At 30.1% G+C, this 26,506-nt stretch overlaps 1 protein-coding gene and 2 long non-coding RNA genes across 6 annotated transcripts in view; 2 read left to right on the top strand and 1 right to left on the bottom strand.

The window, feature by feature from the left end:
• LOC141458953 (synaptotagmin-15-like) overlaps window positions 1-26,506 on the top strand; it is a 147,155-nt gene that overhangs the window by 93,996 nt on the left and 26,653 nt on the right. For both annotated transcript variants that reach the window (XM_074137578.1, XM_074137579.1), the window contains exons 6-7: window positions 8,388-8,481; window positions 11,008-11,172. In XM_074137578.1, coding sequence (XP_073993679.1) covers window positions 8,388-8,481; window positions 11,008-11,172 — 259 coding nt within the window. The remainder of the gene's footprint in view (window positions 1-8,387; window positions 8,482-11,007; window positions 11,173-26,506) is intronic.
• On the bottom strand, window positions 1,813-23,419 carry LOC141458975 (uncharacterized). 3 transcript variants are annotated; one of them, XR_012461318.1, is made up of 4 exons: window positions 23,047-23,419; window positions 3,607-4,345; window positions 3,318-3,518; window positions 1,813-2,387 (listed from the first exon to the last, which is right to left on the bottom strand). It is a non-coding gene; the product is annotated as an uncharacterized lncRNA (long non-coding RNA). The 3 variants fall into 3 exon arrangements; XR_012461319.1 differs by having other exon boundaries at window positions 1,817-2,387; window positions 4,239-4,345; window positions 23,047-23,368; XR_012461317.1 differs by lacking the exon at window positions 3,607-4,345 and having other exon boundaries at window positions 1,821-2,387; window positions 23,047-23,338.
• LOC141458977 (uncharacterized) lies at window positions 4,341-5,934 on the top strand. The gene is made up of 2 exons (XR_012461321.1): window positions 4,341-5,147; window positions 5,219-5,934. It is a non-coding gene; the product is annotated as an uncharacterized lncRNA (long non-coding RNA).

Here is a 26,506-nt window from a genome sequence, read left to right as displayed (position 1 = left end):
ACTTAATTTTTTGGGGTAAACCTTTTTTATTTTTCAACATAGTCTCCTTTTAGGCTTATACACTTCGTCCAACGCTGCTCTAGTTTGTTGATCCCTTCAGAATAATAGGATTTGTCCAAGTCTGAAAAATAGCCATTCGTTTCTGCAATCACCTCCTCGTTTGAATAAAATCTTTTTCCCGCCAGCCATTTCTTCATATTGGGGAACAAATAGTAGTCCGAGGGAGCCAAGTCTGGAGAGTAGGGGGAATGTGAAACGAGTTGGAACCCTATTTCCATTAATTTTGCGACCACAACTGCTGAGGTGTGAGCTGGTGGCGTTGTCGTGATGGAAAAGGACTTTTTTGTGGGCCAATCGTGGGCGTTTTTCTTGCAGCTCGGTTTTCAAACGGTCCAATAACGATGAATAATATGCACCTGTAATAGTTTTACCCTTTTCCAGATAGTCGATGAGGATTATTCCTTGCGAATCCCAAAAGACACTCGCCATAATCTTTCCGGCCGAAGGAACGGTCTTCGCCTTTTTTTGGCGCAGATTCCCCCTTGGTAACCCATTGTTTATATTGATCTTTGGTCTCAGGAGTGTAGTGATGTATCCATGTTTCATCCACAGTGACGAAACGATGCTTAAAGTCCTGCGGATTCTTCTGGAACAGCTGCAAACCGTCCTTGCAACACTTCACACGATTTCGTTTTTGGTCAAGCGTGAGCAATCGCGGCACCCATCTTGCGGATAGCTTTGTCATGTCCAAATGTTGATGCAAAATATTATGTACCCGTTCATTCGAGATGCCCACAGCACTAGCAATCTCACGCACCTTCACTCTTCTGTCATCCATCACCATATCATGGATTTTATCAATGATTTCTGGAGTAGTAACCTCAACAGGGCGTCCAGAACGTTCAGCGTCACTTGTGCCCATATGGCCACTCCGAAAATTTTGAAACCACTTATAAACTGTTCTAATCGAAGGTGCAGAGTCACCATAATGTTTATCAAGCTTCTCTTTAGTCTCCTGAGGCGTTTTGCCTTTCATAAAGTAGTGTTTAATCAACACACGAAATTCTTTTTCGTCCATTTTTTGAAAATCACTCGACTTCCTCGATTCAAACGAATGCCAAACACAAAGAAATAGTCCGATCTGGCTGAAACTTGGTGTGTGTTCTTCCAAGAGATGCTACTAACTAAACATAACCTCGATACGCGCCAGTAGTGCTATATCTCTGACTTTGCACGGACTTTTCAAACGACCCTCGTATTGCTTGTGATGTTACATGTGAAATGTATTGCTTTATATTACATGTGAAATTTTTGATATACATTTTCACGGAATGTACACATTTTGAGATCTTCTGAATCCACAAAAAAATGTTTTTAGGAAAATTTGAAAAACTGGCTTTAAACAAAAAAAAATGCTCAGGAAGCGTAACTTTTAAGGAATCCTTTTCATGGAAAGTTTCATTTAGAGTATTTGCGGTGGAAAGAATGGAAAGTGTCGTATTGGATTAATGTTTGGGAGAATGGATTTTCAATTTCTACCGATAATTAAATTCATTATTATAATAAATTGCCAAAATTCTAAATTTGCTGAAATGGAAATTTTCTGTATAATCCCACAATTTTCTCGAAAACCATCGTTGGTTTTAGTTGAAATCTACTAAATAATCATGTATAGCCATGCAAGTTTTGCTTGATGATTGATTTTAGGCGTGTTACCCGGGGAGGATTTTGGATTCAATTATAAAGTAGTACTGTCTTTATAAATCCTAAGGTTTTATCATACTGTATTATATTTTATTTTCAAATTACAATTTTTGTCAAAAATTCTGAGTATGCTAAAAATCTGAATAATTATATTTGTCACTTAAACTATAAAAATTGAACTATGAATTATTTCTTACAAGTTTTTTTATATTTTTCTGAACAGTGTTTAGACTTAATATTTTTAAGAAATCGTGGAAGTGATAATAAAACTATTTTATTTTCCTATGAAGCATTATTATAACGAAGTTTTGTGGAAAATAATAAAAAAAACTTAGGTTAAATCCATCCTGTGTAAGACAAACAAGTAAAGTATATTGTCAATATTTTAAACCATGACAACGCTGTATAGGGAAATCTGGGCTGCCACCCACATAGATGACGAGACACTTTATTATTTCCATGGTCGAACAACTTTTAATTCTAAAAATAAATACAACTTTTTGTCCCTACCCCGTCCAGTCTTGCGCCATTGCTTTTTGTATGCTGAAAGAGATAATTACTTTGTTTTTTTCAGTTTAATGCCAAAATTTTATGATGAACTTTTATACTATACATTTGTAATCAATTTTTCTTGATGCGAGTAGCTCCTATATCGCTTAATCATCATCTTTTGTATCGAGTATCTGAAATTGTCAAACCATGTGAGAGTATATATTTACGTAAGTGGAATTTTCTTTGCAAATTATAGTAACACATTTTATTCTATCTTATCAGCAAACTTAGGGTCGTACATTACCCAAAAAAGGCGCTTTAGAGAAAAGCGTTACCAACATTCTCTCCCAGAAATACCTTAATCGAAATTTCATGAAATACGTTACAAATAAGAGTTATAGATTTACAAATCTGCAACTAGCACACCGTATTAAAGAATCTCATAGGAGCGAGTTTTTTTTTTTTTTTTTAAGAAAATGTCCAATCAGAAACGCTGTATTTACCATTGAGCGAAAGCCTTATTGTGCTTTCATCTGGTGATATTTTTCAGAATTAACAAATCTCAATTTTCTGTGATTTTTCTTTTCTTTTTATTCACGGCGAACACAGACAAACACACCAATTTGTAAAAACCACTTCTTCTTACTCATGGTCCTCTAGGCACATATTTCTGGATAATCTCAAATTCGAAAAGCTTACTAGTAAGGGTAAGAGATGATAAAAGTAATTTTGACTTGAGATATCCTATACAGGGAAAATGTATTTTTATTTGTCTATATATATATTTTTTTTTATTAACTAAAGATTTGTATTTTTTCATAAATGAAAATTAATTATTTACATCCTATGTTTTTCATTGTAAAGATTGTATTTCCTACTTACTAACCAAAAGAGGCTGGGAGGAAACCAACTAGTTGAAGTATTATGTGTATTTTCAATTTTCTCTTTGGCTGATGCCCTTGGCATGAGAGGCAAAAAATCTCTTTCATTCAAGTATTAAGGCCTACCTTATAGGTAATGTGAAAACTAAGCTTGAAAAATTTAAGTAGATGTAAAAGAATTATCATACTTGATATAATATAAAAAATGGCAAAACAAATTGTTCATTATTTGTGTTTTACCTTCCTTGAGTATGTTGCTCATTGCAGAAGAAAAAAGTGAATACTTCTTCAATGTTTCTAAGCATTGTCTGTTTTGTTACCTTTGGTTTTCGCCAAAAGGAGTGTAATTGAGGGCGAAAACACCAATTTCATGAACATCATTTTTTCAGAGCTTTTCAGAACTTATACTCGTAGTTTCGACAAAAACTCCAATTCCAAAATCTGCATAAAAAAAAATTGAACTTATCACCTGTATTTTCATCATTCATAAGTTTTATTATTATTATTGTTGAATAGAAAATATTACTACCTCTGGTGACATCTGTGACAGGGTGCCGGTTTAGCTAGCTTGCATGAAAATCCAATATACTTTTGACAAGAATGAAAGCGAAATGGTTGCTTTAGTGATGGAGTCAGAATATATGCATTGTTGTATAAAAGGGTATATTTGTTCAGATCTATCAACTAAATAGCATGCGTACACTGGGAACGAAAGGGAACTATCATTTTTCTCCCTCTATAAGTTTCTTATTTTCTCTTCCAGAGAGGATATCATCTTTACTAAGTATTTTCTTTATTTCATGGAATTTACAATTTAATTAAAATATCAAACACAGTACTTTTGGACAGGCAAACTCCACAGGCATGGAGTTCATAACATGATGAGGGCCACCGAACATGCGTTTAAAGTGAAGTTTTTAAAAAAGAAACGTGGAGAAATATGTTGAAGAATGATGTAAAAAATAGAAAAAAAAGACGGATTTTTAGGACCGAAATCTAATTGTTCAAAGAACACTGTCAAAACGGAAAAATAACTTGTTAAGTGTACTGAGATTTATATTTTTTTTAAAATAGATATAACATGAAGCGTGGCGTGGCAATTAAAAATGCATAATCACTCTCCAATTGTTCATAGCTTACACGGATTACTTGCTCACACACCTAAATGCCTGTAAATCTTATTTCATCCTTTTCCCCGGGAAAATTGTTACCAGGTGGATCTCTGCTTCTCTCAAAATTACTCCAACAGAAAAATTGACTATTTTGCCCTAAAATTGAAAAAAAAAAAAATGAAACTCACAGAGTTTCGTTTAGGTACTTTAGGACACATATACTGTTAAGTATGGAAGTGTGCAATGATAATTATTGGGTTATTATTTGGCGGGAATTAGTTGGGTTGGTAACAAGAAATATATATAGGTTATTGATATATTGAAGGGACACGTTTGTTGCCATGTTGTGTATTGTTAATGTTGAATAGTGAATTTTATATAATAAAGTGTTTAAATGTTACTGTGCTGTATTATACACCAGAAGCTTGTACTAAATAATTAAATCCATTTTTATTTTACCTAAAATAAGATTTGGTTAAAAATCAGCCAACCTTAAATATCACTTCACTGAGCCGAATTTTTATTTCGTTGCCTACTTCACATTTTCAAATATTTTGTTTAGTACCCAATTGAGAACTTCTAGAAAACTTGTCTTTAAAGCGACTTAACCAGAATGTTTAACAGTTTCATAACAGAAAAAAGAAATAAAATAAAGTAACAGATTTGTGACCAAAATTTGTCAACTTAAAAGAAAAAAAAATGCTTAAACTGAAAAGGCAACACCTTCAGAACTCGGTAGTTTTAGCTATTTGTAAGTACACAACTTTGGTTATTAGGAAGTTATGAATAGAAAGTTTTAGTTTTAAAAAGACACCAGATTTATTCATTTCCACAAGAGTTTCAAAAGAAGGTGGAGTATAAAACGTGGAGATGGGAGTTGATAATTTTCAGCAAAAATTTAAAGAACAGTTTTTGTACTGGTCTTTTAGTTTCAACTTAGCGAACGACAACAAACTGAGTAAGTCATTAAGAAAATGTTTTTAGTTTTTGTTTCTTTTAAACTCCTTAACTTTAGTTTTGTTTATACAGATTTAAAAACAAAAAAAAACGCCATCGAAAGAGAGAAGGCGAATTTCTAATCAATACTAAATAAAAGAGGAGATAACAATACTTTCCAGTAAAAAATTTAAAATATCTGGTAGACACAGTTTGTGATGTCACTTTAGCATTCTGCAAAGATTTATTTATAAAAGTTCTAAGAGCAAATAGAGCTGAACTTTTTCTCTTTCACTATTTTCAGCAGACACCATCACTCCTCCAAGTTTTTATCCCTGATAGGGTTGTGCCCCATCCAGTAAATTTATTATAAAATAAAAAGTTCCTGCAACCATGAAAGTTCAATAACTCAGGATTCAAATCCAATTTTTTACTGTCACGTATACGTCGGAATTTACCCGTCAGATTATAAAAATAAAATAAACAAATTTTGCGATAAAAGTGTTTAATTACTAGTCTCTACAAAATTTTATTTATTGCCATAGTAAACATTTTCGTAAATTTAATATTATTTAAGAAATAACCAACATCATACACTGGTATAAATTTGGTTTAATAAACAAGGCTTTCTTCTCTCATATGTGAGAATTCAATTTTAAAGTGAAATGATGAAAGAGATTAGAAACCACCTGACTGGTTCTTAAAAAAATCTACTTTTTAAAATTTCAAAAAATCAGGTTGAGTTAACAATTGATATTTATCAATCACCACCCGATTAAGAGAAAGTAAAAATGTGAACTTTTTTTTTTTTTACAAAAAATCGTCATTTATTAAATTGTGAATGTTCACGTTAGAATATTTAAAACTATAGTTAAAGCCAAGAAAATGCTTAGTATTTTGCCTACAAGGATAGGCAGTTCAGCGTTACCAGCTTAGATAAATGGAATCTGGGATGTGTGGGTGGGACGACTAATCCTCCTGGGTGCTATTCAAGGCCAACTAAGACCGGCAGTTTACCCAGAGATAGTCACCCGGTAATCCCTTGAATCCATTTTGTTATTACCACGTGCTGTTACTTTACATAAAAACATGTAGGCGAACTCCATAGTTTTTTTTTTTTTATTAACGAAGGTATTTCTGGAAAGTAAATTTCAGAAAAATTATTATTTTTTCAAGTAATTTTAAATTATGTATATTAAACTCTATGAAGCATTTTTCTGAATGATATTAACTCGGGCAGAATAAAACTTTACCGCAGTACTAAGTCTTGATCCCTAAGATTTTAATTCTTTCCTGATTTATTTCGGCCTTGGAAAAGATTTCTATGGGACCACATATCCATTGCAATATTAGAGAGAATAATGAAATAAGAACAAAAAACAAAAACTATATTAAATTTTTTAAAATACAAAACTTTTGTTGTAAACTCAAGGATGATTTTTAAAACTGTTACAAGTTTTAGAAGCTCTTATTTTTACGGGAAGTGATTTCTAGAATATACTAACTTTATAAAGTTTGTTAGAAGAACTTTAGTTCTAGTGCTTAATGTGTGTACAAAGAGTTCTCGTCTGTCACATTTTAACTTTAGCTTGTAAACAAGTGACTTGGCAAGGTATGAGGGAACACCTGTGTTGAGGAGAGAGGAAAACATTATGTTAAAAAAGTAGTTTCTTTTGTTTTGGTAATTTATCAAGGGAAAAGATAAAGGACGATTAATATGTTCAGCTTCACTGACATTATCATTACTAATACAAGTGTTTTCAGGGCTGTAAGAAGTTTATTATTCTAGTTCAACATATAGATCACTTAATCAAGCAAGGAGTATTCAAAATGAGGTAGAGTGAGATACGTCGATGAGACTTAACTAGAATAATTTAGAGTGCCTAGTAAATTCTGTTGGAAATCTATTGTATCTAGACAATCTAAAAAAGAAAATAATTTGAGATCCAAATTGTTGGCGGAATTAACAACGCTTCCATTAATAAAATACTACAATTATTGCGTTCTAATTGAAGTAAATTATCAAAGTTACATGTGCTGCGAAATAAAGAGGGGGCCACTAATGTTGAAGTGTTTTCATCAATATGTCGCTAATTTTTTTATTTTATTTACTGTAAACGGAAACAGTTTTTGTTTTTGCAAAGGACTATTTATCAAAGTAAAAATCATGGTTGTGGAGAGTATATACATAGGCACTGCAGCCTGAAACCTCCTTTTGTATATATATTTGTACAACTGTTTTTAAATTGTAAATAAACATTTCAATTTCAAACAGTAAATTCAAATTAGTTAACCTCTAAAATTCCTCTCAAGTAGCACAGGTGTGTGTGTGTGTGTGTGTGTGTTAGTTAGTTAGAGAGAGAGTGAGAATTGTGTTCCAGAGCTGGAATAATAATCTGTGCCATTCAATCGATCTCGCAACCATAGCATATAATCCTCCATTACTGAGAATTTGGTTTAGAATTACCCATGAAGCAAACTAAAATATTGATAAAGTTTTGTTGTGCTCCTCTAAAAAACTTAATGAAGGCTCACTATTTAGTGTTTGCTTTCTATTTTTATTTAGTGTGTGGAATCAAAGCTCTCTTAATATTTTTATACAGCCCCTGTAATATTTATCTACATTTAAAATAGTATGTTTAATCGATGTCTACGATGAAGCGTGATGTTGATACACACACACATTAACTATTATTATAAGCATGTTTCATACTTCATTACAATTGCTCCAGATATTATCTATAATTCATAATAAGCTATTGAATTAAAACTGTCTGGTAGGGCAGTTGTATGCGGGTTGTTCGTCAAAAAGTGCACGAATTATCTATATTATCTTTTTGACACAAATATTTTCTAATTTAATTCTTTTAAATAATAAATAATAAATTCACTGCTGCAAAAAACTGATTTTATTTCTGTCTCTTTCAGCCTGAATTCTTGTTTCTACATCTTGCTTTCAGTTATTTTATAGATCTTTAATAATTAGATTAGACTATTTAGTTGCGTATTTAAAAAAAACAACTCCAAAATTTGTTTTAGAGATGCGCACAAACATTCATTTTTATCCAAAGAAAATAGAAGAAAATCCTACTTTAATTCTTAGAAATTTTTAAAACGAATATGGAAGGGTGAAAGAAATGAATTCATTCCAATTTCTCCTTCCAATGCCATTTTCATTTCCAGCTACTTAACTTAATATAAACAGTTGCTAAAACAATGAACCTTTTGTTTCTTCACATTGTTCTTTTGTTCTGTTCTGCAGATTACATTTGGTACCCAACGAGAGAAGAGTACAACAGTCAAGACAGAAGAAGAAAACTTGTAATCCCTTCTTCGATGAAACGTTTGTCTTTCAGGTAAAGTTTTTATTTTTCTAAGTTTTTCTCTATAAAGACAGCCCTTTAGCCGAAAATCATGAATTCAAATATAGGTTCTAATTATTTATAAAGTATCAAATATTTTACTTTAGGAAGGTAAACAAATACTTGAAAGTAGTAGAACTGTTTGTATTGTAAGGTTGTGATTAACTAGATTTAATTTTAACTGGTTCCTAAATATTCATATCTTTAATTGAATAAAGATTGGATAAAAGTGGATTGGATATAATTCAGTTTCTTCTTTCTATAATTTTTTAGTAACTACATTTTGACAAACTTGCGCTGTTAATTACTCATAAGAAAAGGTATTCCAATCGAGTCAATTTCTCATTCAAGTTTTACTTAAATATGTCTTTAATTTTATCCAACAACGCAGACTAAACCATTCTTCTCATTGTACAGATATGATTTATACATGCTGATGTTACTTCTCTCTCAATTCCAAAGTTTGGAAAGTGATTAGAAACAATAGTTTTTTTAAGGGAAGGGATTTAAGGGAAATATAGAGGAACTCACTGGCATAGAACAGGAGAAAGTTTATACTATAGACATCAACAGATCTATGCTAGATACCTTCTAGAACGTCTGGCCAATGATTTACCTTACGTAGAACCTTGTCACTGGTACAATCCGGTCAAAGTTGGTTACAATCCTAAAGTTGTGCACATGAATGGATTACCATTCCATACCAGGCCAGACAATTTAGCACCAATCGATACTAACAAGCCACTTGTAAAGAAGGCAAAAGTCTTAGAAAATCGTGTATACGATGCCATAGATTCAGGCGCCGTTTGGGAAGTTGTAAGTGATCTTATCTCTTCTTTTAAATAATAATAATAATAATAATAATAATAATAATGACAGTAATAATAATAGTAATAGAAGGGATTAGCTTTGCGGTTAGCATACTGGACTCCCACGCGGAGGTCCCGGGTTCGAATCCAGCAGCTGACCCTTAGATTTTCTCTTCCTAGGAGCTTCTTACAGCTCACTGTCCGGTGATGGACAGTGTTGTCTGTAACGAGAGAACACTGTCCGGAGGCCGGCAGTGCACTGGAAAAAGCTCCGGGCGCTAATAACCTCAGCTGTTGATGCGCCAAAAAAAAAAATAATAATAATTTTTAAATCATTAGGTAATATCCGTAAACATCACAATTGCCGACTTCTTTTTCTTTTTGGGGCTTCTCTAATGAGCCTGGATGGTTATCAGTTTCTGGGCCGAGACCAAATGAGGAAGATGATACAAGTGTGTCTGGCACATAAGGAGTGTGGTTACCCTAAACTGCCGGCTACTGGATATGCTAGAATTCTCCTGAGTGCCATCTGGTTACCAGAGTTATAGGAGTGGATGCCACCCACCCTAGAAAACTTTCAAATTCCTAATTCTGGGTGCCAGCTTTGAAGGCGTTGCGCCGAGGGTACATGGGACACCAGAGAGTGGTTATTCCTATCTGCCGGCGCTCATTTCTCATAGAACTTTTGAATTAGAGAACCGTAGCCTGTTTTTTCATCGATTGGTGGTGCTGGAGTTTGATTGATCTCACATTGGATACCAATGGGGAGCATGGTCCAATAAACATCGCGATGCAAAGAGAAGAAAAACAAAAATCTGTAAACATGGCCTGAACTATAGGTTCCTTCATAATCTGGTCAAAACATTCATTTGCGCTTCTCGTAGCCGTCCAGTCCCAAATCCGTATTTTCTCCTTCTTCAGATGGTTAACCTCTTCCAGTATTCAGTCCAGTATTTCCACTATAAAGTCGTCGGTGCCCTTCTTCTATCATACGAATAAAATGACCTCCGGCGAATCACTTCTAATATTAATTTCAATTAATAAATCATACAAGTAGAACCTCACTGCCGCGTGTTGCCTAGCAACATGGTTCACAAGCTTGTGTCATTTGATTCGCTCAAAACTTGCCTCTCAACCCTGACTAATAAAGTTTGAAGAAAAATTAAAGTTTAACTGCTTTCCCAGGACTTTGAGGTCCCTTAAGAAAAGAGAAAAAAAAATTTAGTGAAAAAATAAAAATTAATTTGATGGGGTGAAGTTCAATTTAGTTTACTGTTTGTTTATTTGAAAAAAAAAACAAGTTTCAATTTGGCTGAAGAAAGATATTAACTCTAACCTATAGAACCACAATTGATATTGTCGTTCGTAATTGGTTTGTGTTCAAAATTCGAATTATTCTATTTTCTTTCTCAGTGCATCTTTTTCAGTTGTTAAAACCAAACAAATTTACTTTACATGGCGAGCTATTTTTAAATTATTGTTATTGATTGAGCAATAGTAACAAAAAAAATGGTCTAACAGGAATTCTGGTCCTGTAATTTTACGGCTTTACTGAAACTTCGAAATTGTGAGTTCTTTTTTTGGGGCTTCTTGCTCGTTTGGGTGTGTGATGTTTATAATTTTTTGTAACCGATGGTGTAAATCAACTCAAGTTTTCATACATAATGAACACTATTAGATACCTGATTCAGTTACAATTGTAATGTTACAGGTCTCCGAAAAGGAATTAGCAGATCATTCATTGACGATGACAGTTATAGACAGCGGCCGGAACAAAAAGAACTGCACAATCGGCCATGTTACATTTCCTCTCAGACATCTGGCCACAGAGCATCCAACAGATCAGCTGGAGTTATTGAAAATGGATTTAGAAAAGGTTAGTTTAAGTTGTTACTAATCAATTATGTCAATGATAAATATAGATAGCTGTTAAATCTTAACTCCAAATTAGAAATGGTCAGCTTTATACTCGGAGAAGTAAATAGAACACGATATCTACCAACCTTTTCGCCCATAACCCTTTTCTCATTGGTTAAGTTCTGTTACATTCCTGTCAAAAAAATACTGATGAGTATTGGCAAAATGAGATGGAAGAATCCTGGAAGAGGACTGCGTGAGCAAGATGCACTCAGATAGACTGCTGTGGAAACGAATGTTGACACTCTTTTTATTAATATTTATTTTTCCTGCTGTGTACTGAGCATTTTCGATATAATTTATGTGACGTCTGATTTGTGTTGTTTGTTTTTTTTTTTTCGGTAGTATAATTGTTCTAAGGAAACCTCAAGTTAGGGGAACTAAACAAACCCTTCACCACACAATTATTATCATTTTTTTTTGTTTTCATATAAATGTTCCAGACAAGTTCAGTGTTTATAAATTAAACAGTTAGCGTGATAAGTTTTAAGAAAAACATTGCAATCATTAAAAGTAAAGTAATACCTGTTTTTTCCGGCGTACTTTACGTCCAACTACATATTAGGAGTCTTGGGCGGAGCAACTAGCACACATACTTTTCTAGAATGTCTTCATATTTAACATAAAATTTCATACAATTTTAGACAAAAGTTGTCTCCATATACAGGTAAAATATAAACAAAATCTATCAAGTAGTTTTCCAGATATTTGAAGTTAAAGATTATACTGTTTTAAACGAAAGCAAACTTTAACCCTAAATATCTCGTTTTTGGCTTAATAGATTTTTACTAAATTTTACACAATTATAGACAAAAGTTGTCTCCATATACAGTTAAAATATAAACAAAATCTATCAAGTAGTTTTCCAGATATTTGAAGTTAAAGATTTTACTGTTTCAAACGAAAGCAAACTTTAACCCTAAATATCTCGTTTTCTACACGACAGATTATTACGAAATTTTATACAATTATATACTAAAGTTATCTCAAAACACAGGTAAAATGCAAACAAAATCTATTGAGTAGTTTACAAGATATTTGAATTTCAAGTTTTCACTCTATAAAACGACAGCAAACATTAACCCTAAATATCTCGTTTTCTGCTCACTAGATTTTTGTTAAATTTTGCACAATTACAGACAAAAGTTGTCTCCATATACAGGTAAAATATAAACAAAATCTATCGAGTAGTTTTCTAGATATTAGAAGTTAAAGATTTCACTGTTTCAAACGAAAGCAAACTTTAACCCTAAATATCTCGTTTTCTACACGACAGATTACTACGAAATTTTATACATTTATAGACAAAAGTAGTCTCCATATACAAGTGAAATATGAACAAAATCTATCGAGTAGTTTTCTAGATATTAGAAGTTAAAGATTTCACTGTTTCAAACGAAAGCAAACTTTAACCCTAAATATCTTTTTCTACACGACAGATTATTACGAAATTTTATACAATTATATACTAAAGTTAACTTAAAACACAAGTAAAATGCAAACAAAATCTATCGAGTAGTTTACATAATATTTGAATTTCAAGTTATCACTATATAAAACGACAGCAAACTTTAACCCTAAATATCTCGTTTTCTACACGACAGATTACTACGAAATTTTATACATTTATAGACAAAAGTAGTCTCCATATACAAGTGAAATATGAACAAAATCTATCGAGTAGTTTTCTAGATATTAGAAGTTAAAGATTTCACTGTTTCAAACGAAAGCAAACTTTAACCCTAAATATCTCGTTTTCTACACGACAGATTACTACGAAGTTTTATACATTTATAGACAAAAGTAGTCTCCATATACAAGTGAAATATGAACAAAATCTATCGAGTAGTTTTCTAGATATTAGAAGTTAAAGATTTCACTGTTTCAAACGAAAGCAAACTTTAACCCTAAATATCTTTTTCTACACGACAGATTATTACGAAATTTTATACAATTATATACTAAAGTTATCTTAAAACACAAGTAAAATGCAAACAAAATCTATCGAGTAGTTTACATAATATTTGAATTTCAAGTTTTCACTATATAAAACGACAGCAAACTTTAACCCTAAATATCTCGTTTTCTACACGACAGATTACTACGAAATTTTATACATTTATAGACAAAAGTAATCTCCATATACAAGTGAAATATGAACAAAATCTATCGAGTAGTTTTCCAGATATTTGAAGTTAAAGATTATACTGTTTTAAACGAAAGCAAACTTTAACCCTAAATATCTCGTTTTTTGCTTAATAGATTTTTACTAAATTTTACACAATTATAGACAAAAGTTGTCTCCATATACAGTTAAAATATAAACAAAATCTATCAAGTAGTTTTCCAGATATTTGAAGTTAAAGATTTTACTGTTTCAAACGAAAGCAAACTTTAACCCTAAATATCTCGTTTTCTACACGACAGATTATTACGAAATTTTATACAATTATATACTAAAGTTATCTCAAAACACAGGTAAAATGCAAACAAAATCTATTGAGTAGTTTACAAGATATTTGAATTTCAAGTTTTCACTCTATAAAACGACAGCAAACATTAACCCTAAATATCTCGTTTTCTGCTCACTAGATTTTTGTTAAATTTTGCACAATTACAGACAAAAGTTGTCTCCATATACAGGTAAAATATAAACAAAATCTATCGAGTAGTTTTCTAGATATTAGAAGTTAAAGATTTCACTGTTTCAAACGAAAGCAAACTTTAACCCTAAATATCTCGTTTTCTACACGACAGATTACTACGAAATTTTATACATTTATAGACAAAAGTAGTCTCCATATACAAGTGAAATATGAACAAAATCTATCGAGTAGTTTTCTAGATATTAGAAGTTAAAGATTTCACTGTTTCAAACGAAAGCAAACTTTAACCCTAAATATCTTTTTCTACACGACAGATTATTACGAAATTTTATACAATTATATACTAAAGTTAACTTAAAACACAAGTAAAATGCAAACAAAATCTATCGAGTAGTTTACATAATATTTGAATTTCAAGTTTTCACTATATAAAACGACAGCAAACTTTAACCCTAAATATCTCGTTTTCTACACGACAGATTACTACGAAATTTTATACATTTATAGACAAAAGTAGTCTCCATATACAAGTGAAATATGAACAAAATCTATCGAGTAGTTTTCTAGATATTAGAAGTTAAAGATTTCACTGTTTCAAACGAAAGCAAACTTTAACCCTAAATATCTCGTTTTCTACACGACAGATTACTACGAAGTTTTATACATTTATAGACAAAAGTAGTCTCCATATACAAGTGAAATATGAACAAAATCTATCGAGTAGTTTTCTAGATATTAGAAGTTAAAGATTTCACTGTTTCAAACGAAAGCAAACTTTAACCCTAAATATCTTTTTCTACACGACAGATCATTACGAAATTTTATACAATTATATACTAAAGTTATCTTAAAACACAAGTAAAATGCAAACAAAATCTATCGAGTAGTTTACATAATATTTGAATTTCAAGTTTTCACTATATAAAACGACAGCAAACTTTAACCCTAAATATCTCGTTTTCTACACGACAGATTACTACGAAATTTTATACATTTATAGACAAAAGTAGTCTCCATATACAAGTGAAATATGAACAAAATCTATCGAGTAGTTTTCTAGATATTAGAAGTTAAAGATTTCACTGTTTCAAACGAAAGCAAACTTTAACCCTAAATATCTTTTTCTACACGACAGATTATTACGAAATTTTATACAATTATATACTAAAGTTATCTTAAAACACAAGTAAAATGCAAACAAAATCTATCGAGTAGTTTACATAATATTTGAATTTCAAGTTTTCACTCTATAAAACGACAGCAAACTTTAACCCTAAATATCTCGTTTTCTACACGACAGATTACTACGAAATTTTATACATTTATAGACAAAAGTAGTCTCCATATACAAGTGAAATATGAACAAAATCTATCGAGTAGTTTACATAATATTTGAATTTCAAGTTTTCACTATATAAAACGACAGCAAACTTTAACCCTAAATATCTCGTTTTCTACACGACAGATTACTACGAAATTTTATACATTTATAGACAAAAGTAGTCTCCATATACAAGTGAAATATGAACAAAATCTATCGAGTAGTTTTCTAGATATTAGAAGTTAAAGATTTCACTGTTTCAAACGAAAGCAAACTTTAACACTAAATATCTTTTTCTACACGACAGATTATTACGAAATTTTATACAATTATATACTAAAGTTATCTTAAAACACAAGTAAAATGCAAACAAAATCTATCGAGTAGTTTACATAATATTTGAATTTCAAGTTTTCACTATATAAAACGACAGCAAACTTTAACCCTAAATATCTCTTTTTCTACACGACAGATTACTACGAAATTTTATACATTTATAGACAAAAGTAGTCTCCATATACAAGTGAAATATGAACAAAATCTATCGAGTAGTTTTCTAGATATTAGAAGTTAAAGATTTCACTGTTTCAAACGAAAGCAAACTTTAACCCTAAATATCTTTTTCTACACGACAGATTATTACGAAATTTTATACAATTATATACTAAAGTTATCTTAAAACACAGGTAAAATGCAAACAAAATCTATCGAGTAGTTTACAAGATATTTGAATTTCAAGTTTTCACTCTATAAAACGAAAGCAACCTTTAACCCTAAATATCTCGTGTTCTACACGACAGATTACTACGAAATTTTTTACATTTATAGACAAAAGTAGTCTCCATATACAAGTGAAATATGAACAAAATCTATCGAGTAGTTTACAAGATATTTGAATTTCAAGTTTTCACTCTATAAAACGAAAGCAAACTTTAACCCTAAATATCTCGTTTTCTACACGACAGATTACTACGAAATTTTATACATTTATAGATAAAATTAGTCTCCATATACAAGTGAAATATGAACAAAATCTATCGAGTAGTTTTCTAGATATTAGAAGTTAAAGATTTCACTGTTTCAAACGAAAGCAAACTTTAACCCTAAATATCTTTATCTACACGACAGATTATTACGAAATTTTATACAATTATATACTAAAGTTATCTCAAAACACAGGTAAAATGCAAACAAAATCTATCGAGTAGTTTACAAGATATTTGAATTTAAAGTTTTCACTCTATAAAACGACAGCAAACTTTAACCCTAAATATCTCGTTTTCTGCTCTCTAGATTTTTGTTAAATTTTGCACAATTACAGACAAAAGTTGTCTCCATATACAGGTAAAATATAAACAAAATCTATCGAGTAGTTTTCTAGATATTAGAAGTTAAAGATTTCACTGTTTCAAACGAAAGCAAACTTTAACCCTAAATATCTCGTTTTCTACACGACAGATTACTACGAAATTTTATACATTTATAGACAAAAGTAGTCTCCATATACAAGTGAAATATGAACAAAATCTATCGAGTAGTTTTCTAGATATTAGAAGTTAAAGATTTCACTGTTTCAAACGAAAGCAAACTTTAACCCTAAATATCTTTTTCTACACTACAGATTATTACGAAATTTTATACAATTATATACTAAAGTTATCTTAAAACACAAGTAAAATGCAAACAAAATCTATCGAGTAGTTTACATAATATTTGAATTTCAAGTTTTCACTATATAAAACGACAGCAAACTTTAACCCTAAATATCTCGTCTTCTACACGACAGATTACTACGAAATTTTATACATTTATAGACAAAAGTAGTCTCCATATACAAGTGAAATATGAATAAAATCTATCGAGTAGTTTTCTAGATATTAGAAGTTAAAGATTTCACTGTTTCAAACGAAAGCAAACTTTAACCCTAAATATCTTTTTCTACACGACAGATTATTACGAAATTTTATACAATTATATACTAAAGTTATCTTAAAACACAGGTAAAATGCAAACAAAATCTATCGAGTAGTTTACAAGATATTTGAATTTCAAGTTTTCACTCTATAAAACGAAAGCAACCTTTAACCCTAAATATCTCGTGTTCTACACGACAGATTACTACGAAATTTTTTACATTTATAGACAAAAGTAGTCTCCATATACAAGTGAAATATGAACAAAATCTATCGAGTAGTTTACAAGATATTTGAATTTCAAGTTTTCACTCTATAAAACGAAAGCAAACTTTAACTCTAAATATCTCGTTTTCTACACGACAGATTACTACGAAATTTTATACATTTATAGACAAAATTAGTCTCCATATACAAGTGAAATATGAACAAAATCTATCGAGTAGTTTTCTAGATATTAGAAGTTAAAGATTTCACTGTTTCAAACGAAAGCAAACTTTAACCCTAAATATCTTTATCTACACGACAGATTATTACGAAATTTTATACAATTATATACTAAAGTTATCTCAAAACACAGGTAAAATGCAAACAAAATCTATCGAGTAGTTTACAAGATATTTGAATTTAAAGTTTTCACTCTATAAAACGACAGCAAACTTTAACCCTAAATATCTCGTTTTCTGCTCTCTAGATTTTTGTTAAATTTTGCACAATTACAGACAAAAGTTGTCTCCATATACAGGTAAAATATAAACAAAATCTATCGAGTAGTTTTCTAGATATTAGAAGTTAAAGATTTCACTGTTTCAAACGAAAGCAAACTTTAACCCTAAATATCTTTTTCTACACGACAGATTATTACGAAATTTTATACAATTATATACTAAAGTTATCTTAAAACACAAGTAAAATGCAAACAAAATCTATCGAGTAGTTTACATAATATTTGAATTTCAAGTTTTCACTATATAAAACGACAGCAAACTTTAACCCTAAATATCTCGTTTTCTACACGACAGATTACTACGAAATTTTATACATTTATAGACAAAAGTAGTCTCCATATACAAGTGAAATATGAACAAAATCTATCGAGTAGTTTTCTAGATATTAGAAGTTAAAGATTTCACTGTTTCAAACGAAAGCAAACTTTAACCCTAAATATCTCGTTTTCTACACGACAGATTATTACGAAATTTTATACAATTATATACTAAAGTTATCTCAAAACACAGGTAAAATGCAAACAAAATCTATTGAGTAGTTTACAAGATATTTGAATTTCAAGTTTTCACTCTATAAAACGACAGCAAACATTAACCCTAAATATCTCGTTTTCTGCTCACTAGATTTTTGTTAAATTTTGCACAATTACAGACAAAAGTTGTCTCCATATACAGGTAAAATATAAACAAAATCTATCGAGTAGTTTTCTAGATATTAGAAGTTAAAGATTTCACTGTTTCAAACGAAAGCAAACTTTAACCCTAAATATCTCGTTTTCTACACGACAGATTACTACGAAATTTTATACATTTATAGACAAAAGTAGTCTCCATATACAAGTGAAATATGAACAAAATCTATCGAGTAGTTTTCTAGATATTAGAAGTTAAAGATTTCACTGTTTCAAACGAAAGCAAACTTTAACCCTAAATATCTTTTTCTACACGACAGATTATTACGAAATTTTATACAATTATATACTAAAGTTATCTTAAAACACAAGTAAAATGCAAACAAAATCTATCGAGTAGTTTACATAATATTTGAATTTCAAGTTTTCACTATATAAAACGACAGCAAACTTTAACCCTAAATATCTCGTTTTCTACACGACAGATTACTACGAAATTTTATACATTTATAGACAAAAGTAGTCTCCATATACAAGTGAAATATGAACAAAATCTATCGAGTAGTTTTCTAGATATTAGAAGTTAAAGATTTCACTGTTTCAAACGAAAGCAAACTTTAACCCTAAATATCTTTTTCTACACGACAGATTATTACGAAATTTTATACAATTATATACTAAAGTTATCTTAAAACACAGGTAAAATGCAAACAAAATCTATCGAGTAGTTTACAAGATATTTGAATTTCAAGTTTTCACTCTATAAAACGAAAGCAACCTTTAACCCTAAATATCTTTTTCTACACGACAGATTACTACGAAATTTTATACAATTATATACTAAAGTTATCTTAAAACACAAGTAAAATGCAAACAAAATCTATCGAGTAGTTTACATAATATTTGAATTTCAAGTTTTCACTCTATAAAACGAAAGCAAACTTTAACCCTAAATATCTCGTTTTCTACACGACAGATTACTACGAAATTTTATACATTTATAGACAAAATTAGTCTCCATATACAAGTGAAATATGAACAAAATCTATTGAGTAGTTTTCTAGATATTAGAAGTTAAAGATTTCACTGTTTCAAACGAAAGCAAACTTTAACCCTAAATATCTTTATCTACACGACAGATTATTACGAAATTTTATACAATTATATACTAAAGTTATCTCAAAACACAGGTAAAATGCAAACAAAATCTATCGAGTAGTTTACAAGATATTTGAATTTCAAGTTTTCACTCTATAAAACGAAAGCAACCTATAACCCTAAATATCTTTTTCTACACGACAGATTACTACGAAATTTTATACAATTATATACTAAAGTTATCTTAAAACACAAGTAAAATGCAAACAAAATCTATCGAGTAGTTTACATAATATTTGAATTTCAAGTTTTCACTCTATAAAACGAAAGCAAACTTTAACCCTAAATATCTCGTTTTCTACACGACAGATTACTACGAAATTTTATACATTTATAGACAAAATTAGTCTCCATATACAAGTGAAATATGAACAAAATCTATTGAGTAGTTTTCTAGATATTAGAAGTTAAAGATTTCACTGTTTCAAACGAAAGCAAACTTTAACCCTAAATATCTTTATCTACACGACAGATTATTACGAAATTTTATACAATTATATACTAAAGTTATCTCAAAACACAGGTAAAATGCAAACAAAATCTATCGAGTAGTTTACAAGATATTTGAATTTCAAGTTTTCACTCTATAAAACGAAAGCAACCTATAACCCTAAATATCTTTTTCTACACGACAGATTACTACGAAATTTTATACAATTATATACTAAAGTTATCTTAAAACACAAGTAAAATGCAAACAAAATCTATCGAGTAGTTTACATAATATTTGAATTTCAAGTTTTCACTCTATAAAACGAAAGCAAACTTTAACCCTAAATATCTCGTTTTCTACACGACAGATTACTACGAAATTTTATACATTTATAGACAAAATTAGTCTCCATATACAAGTGAAATATGAACAAAATCTATTGAGTAGTTTTCTAGATATTAGAAGTTAAAGATTTCACTGTTTCAAACGAAAGAAAACTTTAACCCTAAATATCTTTATCTACACGACAGATTATTACGAAATTTTATACAATTATATACTAAAGTTATCTCAAAACACAGGTAAAATGCAAACAAAATCTATCGAGTAGTTTACAAGATATTTGAATTTAAAGTTTTCACTCTATAAAACGACAGCAAACTTTAACCCTAAATATCTTTTTCTACACGACAGGTTATTACGAAATTTTATACAATTATATACTAAAGTTATCTTAAAACACAGGTAAAATGCAAACAAAATCTATCGAGTAGTTTACAAGATATTTGAATTTCAAGTTTTCACTCTATAAAACGAAAGCAACCTTTAACCCTAAATATATTGTTTTCAGCTCGATAGATTTTTATTAAATTTTGCACAATTATAGACAAAAGTTGTCTCCATATACACGCAAAATATAAACAAAATCTATCGAGTAGTTTTCCAGATATTTGAAGTTAAAGATTTTACTGTTTTAAACGAAAGCAAACTTTAACCCTAAATATCCCGAAATTTTGTACATTTATAGACAAAATTAGTCTCAATATACAGTAGGGTGTTTCAAAAAAAGTTGAGTTTTAAATTTTTAAGAGCGCCGGGCGGAAAATCAAAGTTTATTTAAAAACAAAAATTTTCGTCGTTAGTAGAGCAAAATCGATTAATATTTAGAGGTCGCTACCATTGATCAAAAGATTTTTGTTTTGCCTTTTTTTATAAAAAGTCTTAATTAAATGATTTGTATTTTTTAAAATTATTAGCAAAACATGTAATTGTACTGAGTTTATTTAAATATAATTTTCTATAATGACAATGGGAATCATAAGAGCAGTTGGAATCATTTTAATGGCTATTTTACTTCTTTAATTAAAGAAGCTGTATTTAAAAAAAAAAAAAAAAAAAAAATTAAGAATAATATACATTTTTGAAAAATTTCGATTAATTAACGTTAAAATCACTTCATTATTTAAGTGTTTTGAACAGAATTTAAAAAACAAATAATTCTGGTTGCTGAAACTTCTAAATTAGGGAATATTTTGCATTTATTGTTAAAATTTGAAATTGATTGATTTATAGTAAACTAATTTAGAAGTTTCAGCAACCAAAATTTTTATTTTTAAATTCTGTATGAAACACATAAAAAACGAAGTGATTTTAACGTTAATTAATCAAAAATTTTCAAAAATGTATATTTTTCTTAATTTTTTATAAATAAAAGCAAAACAAAAATCTTTTGATCAATGATCAACCTCTAAATATTAATCGATTTTGCTCTTAATACGGGCGAAACTTTCTGTTTTTCAATGTACTTTGATTTTCTGCTCGGCGCTCATTAAAATTTCAAAATTAACATTTTTTGAAACACCCTACTGAACACTTTAACGTGATATTTTGTTTTCTTACACATAAGACAATGCATTTTTTTTTCTTTTTTAAATTTTCCTCCTCAAAGCGTTTATTTTTTTTGAAACTTCAAATTTCCGTTGCTTAACAGTAAAAGAAAGTAAAATTATCAGACAATAAAATTAAAACAAGTTAAAGCGTAGAATTTTTGCAATTTCAATTGTTTTACAAAATTTATGGATTAAAAGAATCAGATGAAAGTTTATTAAACCCCATGAACCATCTAGCCAAGTGTATTTAACATAATTTTGTTTTTTTTCTCAAGAAAATAGTATTAACCTTATCTTAATAATATAGTATTTTAACAACTATAACTGTAGAAATAAGAGTTGTTATTTTATTAGTCGATAGATAAAAGATGTCTTTCATTTCACAAAAGGGAAGTATTAGCCAGTTTATATAGAAAAGGACCCGATGACAGTTCCAATATAGCGAATAATCGATGGTGTTCTGTTTCCCCATACCTTGTACTCAGCGAGCCAGATTTCTATCCATTACAGAAGGGGGGTATGGATTGTGTATTCTGTGCACAGTCCGGAAACTGCTGGCGGATCAACACCTCCACCCTAAAGTTCCGTTAAATAAAACCTTTCCCCACAAGTATTATTAACACTTGAACGTTCATAAAGATGTGTGTGTGTGTCCTGGGTTATAAGTTTGCCCAATATTGTGTTGTTTTTTTTTAAGTCAGCAGTAAGTCTGTCTTATATCATCTTCCCCCATTTATTTTGTTTTTTTATATCACGTTATTTTTGCTCCCTTAGTTACGACAGAGAGAGAGAAAAAAAATGCCCTTGATTTTCATTTGAATGATTAATCCGTATTTTTAGCTCATAATTAGAACTAATCGAACCTTATAAACAACCATAAACAATTTAGATTTTTCTTTATCGAAAAGTTGGTGTTGAACACTACTTTCCATACTGCATTCTCAAATTTTCAAGTAATGCATCATCTTTACGCTTGGAATTTTATTTTAAGACAATTTTCCTCTTAATAAGAAGCATTAATATTCATGTCTATAGGACTGTAATTACAAAAAAAAAAAAAATCATCGAGAGTAAATTGGTGGGGTTTTATCTGTAAGAAAATAAGTGCGGAAAATATAATTTACACGAAAATAACTATTTCATCTTTACTTACTTATGATTTAGATATCTCTTGGAAGAGCGATAAGATGGGGATTTTAGCTTTTAATTTTTCTAGCTTTTGTGTTGAAAATTTCCATGACGACTAAATTAGACTTAATAAAGGAATTTTAAAATTAAGAAAAAAAAAATTATTTGTCTATTAACTACAAAAATCAAATCTGCAAGGCGTTTATAAATTATTCATTTTAAGAGAAGAATAACTGATGAAGAGCTATAAAGAAAACACAAATAAAAAAAAAACTGCTGTGGGGGCGTAAAACCCAGAATACCATAGACTCCCTCCTCAAACCACACCCTGGCACCACAGCTGTGATCTTCTATTAGAACACAGAATATTCAATTTGGAACTTTTCTCTTTCTTACTCACAGTTGTTACCAGATAAACATATTTTTTGGTTTGCAAGGATTAAAATATTTTGCGAATGGTGTTGAGGGTTCGGATAAAAGATTTTAAAACTGTTATATTATTATACCAAATAATACTTAACAAATTCTTTATTTAAAAGACGAAACAAATACAATACAAATTGGTTACAAACAGTACTCAAACAATACAAAAAGAAACCTTCTCTCGCGCTCATAACCTTTTCATAACCTGTTGTACCCGCCATAACAAAACATAAAATTGCTGAACGCTCAATCTTAACTTCGTGTGACCGTGTGAGTGGGTATGCAGACATGAGGTCGAGGAAATTGTAACCTTACCGAACTAATATTTTCCTTTAATCAAACTGTGATAACTATATTTAGGTATGTGAGTCTACACTTTGTTTAGGGCATAGTTTAATAGAAAAGTCGTTTAATTTCATATTCACAGGATTATTTTTTAAAAAATGAAATCGAATAATTCTACCAACTAGAATTATAAGATGTTACTTCTTATGGACTAGCCCTCATTAATGGTTAGTTTTTGTTTTAACGATTAAAATGAGTATTAGCTACTTTATTTAATATTTAACTGCAGTTTTCTATGAAATATTCATAATGATTCATGAATTCATAAAGTTACAATTTCATAACCAGCCAGTGTGTGATAGAAGCTCCTAGCAAAAGTAAGATGGACTCAATTGCTATTCATAAATATTTGAATACTAAAAGAGTTAGAAATTTAAAAGAAATAAATTAAAAGCCTAACCAAAATCAGAGTTTACTAATTTTAGTTTAACCTACTTTTCTATAAAGACGCACTTACTGCAACTGATGTGGATTGACGAAGGACTGACCCCGTTTTTCTCCCTTTCATCAGTTTGAACAAGTGTTTTGACTTATTCACAGCTGGCTATCCTAAACTGCCCCTTTTTGACGTCAATTCTTACCTCCGACATCCATTTCTGTACTAAGATTATATTTTAGTGAATTTCTATAACTTGAACATTACTCACTTTTAGTTTTATCTTTAATATTTCTCATAATCCTCTTATTAATGTCCCAGCAGGATTCGGATTCGAAACAGGTACACATATTGACTAATATTATACTCATTTTCTAAGGGGAAATAAGTCGTAAGATATATTATGTCCTTCATTAAAGCAATAGAGTCCTATCTCTATTTCTTGTAACTGTAATCCGAGAAAATTAAACTTTGGGTAATTTTACTAGGTCATACAAATGAATAAGATAATAAATGATAGTTATTCCTAGCATATGCCTTTCCATCCTGTAAATAATAAAAAATATTCCCACTTTGAAAAATTGTTATTTTGAAAAACTAAGATTTTTGAATCTTCAAATCAGATTTGTGAATGATGGATGTGTGATTATGTATTCAGGTCTTTTGTTGTTGACAAAATTGGAATGGTGCTCCGTTAGATCTCGACTTTGGTATTCTGATTATAGTTAGCCTAATACATTTGGTGAATTCCTTAGACAAAGTGATAATTATGTTTAAACAGAATTGTTGATAATGTTTACCTATTTATAAAAGTATGTTGACTTCCATTCTGTTAAAAGGAATTGTATCTATCTTTTGTGAATAGCAAATAAATAAAAGAATGTATATTATATTATTTTATTCATGATTTTTTTAAAGCAATAGATGTTATGTCAAAGTGTAGTTATAGTAAGAAGTGCTAGGTGGCAGACCTCAAAAATGAACTTCTTGATAACTTCAGCAGAAAGTGGAATAAGATTAGTTGGACTATTCTCTTACTGCCCAAGTTGGTAGGTTGTAATCACGAGTGTGGGTGTTGTCTTATGGTGTGGATAGCAGTTAGTAGGTATCAAGTTTTAAACAGGTAACTCTTCTAACTTCCATCAGTATAGTACTCAATTCCGCTAGATGGCACCCTATAAATATTTGACGAACCAAGTCTCTTAGAACTACTGCTTGAAAAGGTACATTGCAGACTGCCGTAAGTTGTAAATGGTTTTCGTAGACTTGAACTATTTCTTTAACGTGTGTGCAAGTAGAAGACAGTTGGTGTAAAATATAATATAAATTAATAATCTTCAATCTTGTGTACCAATACTCTTCTGTCCATTTTACTGTCTTTCTTCAAGCAATCTTCATTTCCGGTTTATAAATAAACTATAAAGAAACTCTAGCGTTCAGCATTGTGTTCTGGCAATTGGATTGTTTAAATATTAATATTTTAATGTAGCTTTGGGTTTTTTGTTTGTTTATATCACTCCTTTAGGAGAAGTTATCTTGCCTTAATTTTAAATAGTACTTGTTTTGGGACCTCTCTTGAATCAAACAAAACAAAACAAAAGCAACAATTTTTTTCTGCCTCATACATTACATTGGGTTATCATAAAAGAATTGGGAATGAATTGAAAATGAATTAAATGAAAACAATCAAAAGTACAGTGTATTGTGTTTATATATGAAATGTGTTGTTATCTCAAACAAGTTTTGTTTACATTAATTACAAATTTCAGTTTGAATACCACATTTGTCATAAGGCATACTTACAGTCGATATTCGATTTCTACCCATCCAGACGAAATACATTTTTTTATTATAATTAAAAATGCCTTGACATCGAACGTTTTCGTATTTAGCTAGGACATAGGATGAAAAGGAGACCGCCCAGGCAAAATTAACTTAGCTTAGTGCTGAAACGTAGAAGAGAGGAGTTCACCATCACTACTTTAATGCTCGCTATTCGGTCGACATTAAGTCTGTCTCTGATATCGTTATCAAGAGCCAATATCACTCATCAGTTCCATATCCTATATCTTCGTTATCGATAAATCATAAATCGACAACGATCGATAAATTTATAAGCGTGGCCTATTTTATATTAATAAATTAGATACATTTATCTTATATTTCCTTTCATTCACGTCACATCGACAAAAAAATAAAATGAAGTTGAAAGCAGAATTACTGTATCATCAACTTGAAGTGAATATTAGTTTAACTGATAACACACATAAATAACGATATTAAACTGTTGGAGTGTTATCCTTGCAAAACTTTGGTAATAATAACAGCACCATGTTATGAA

This window comes from Rhodnius prolixus, unplaced genomic scaffold (genome assembly GCF_049639745.1).
Source record: "Rhodnius prolixus isolate KJV_2025 unplaced genomic scaffold, Rpr scaffold_5, whole genome shotgun sequence".
Lineage (NCBI taxonomy): Eukaryota > Metazoa > Arthropoda > Insecta > Hemiptera > Reduviidae > Rhodnius > Rhodnius prolixus.
This window is presented reverse-complemented; position numbering and strand designations above follow the sequence as displayed.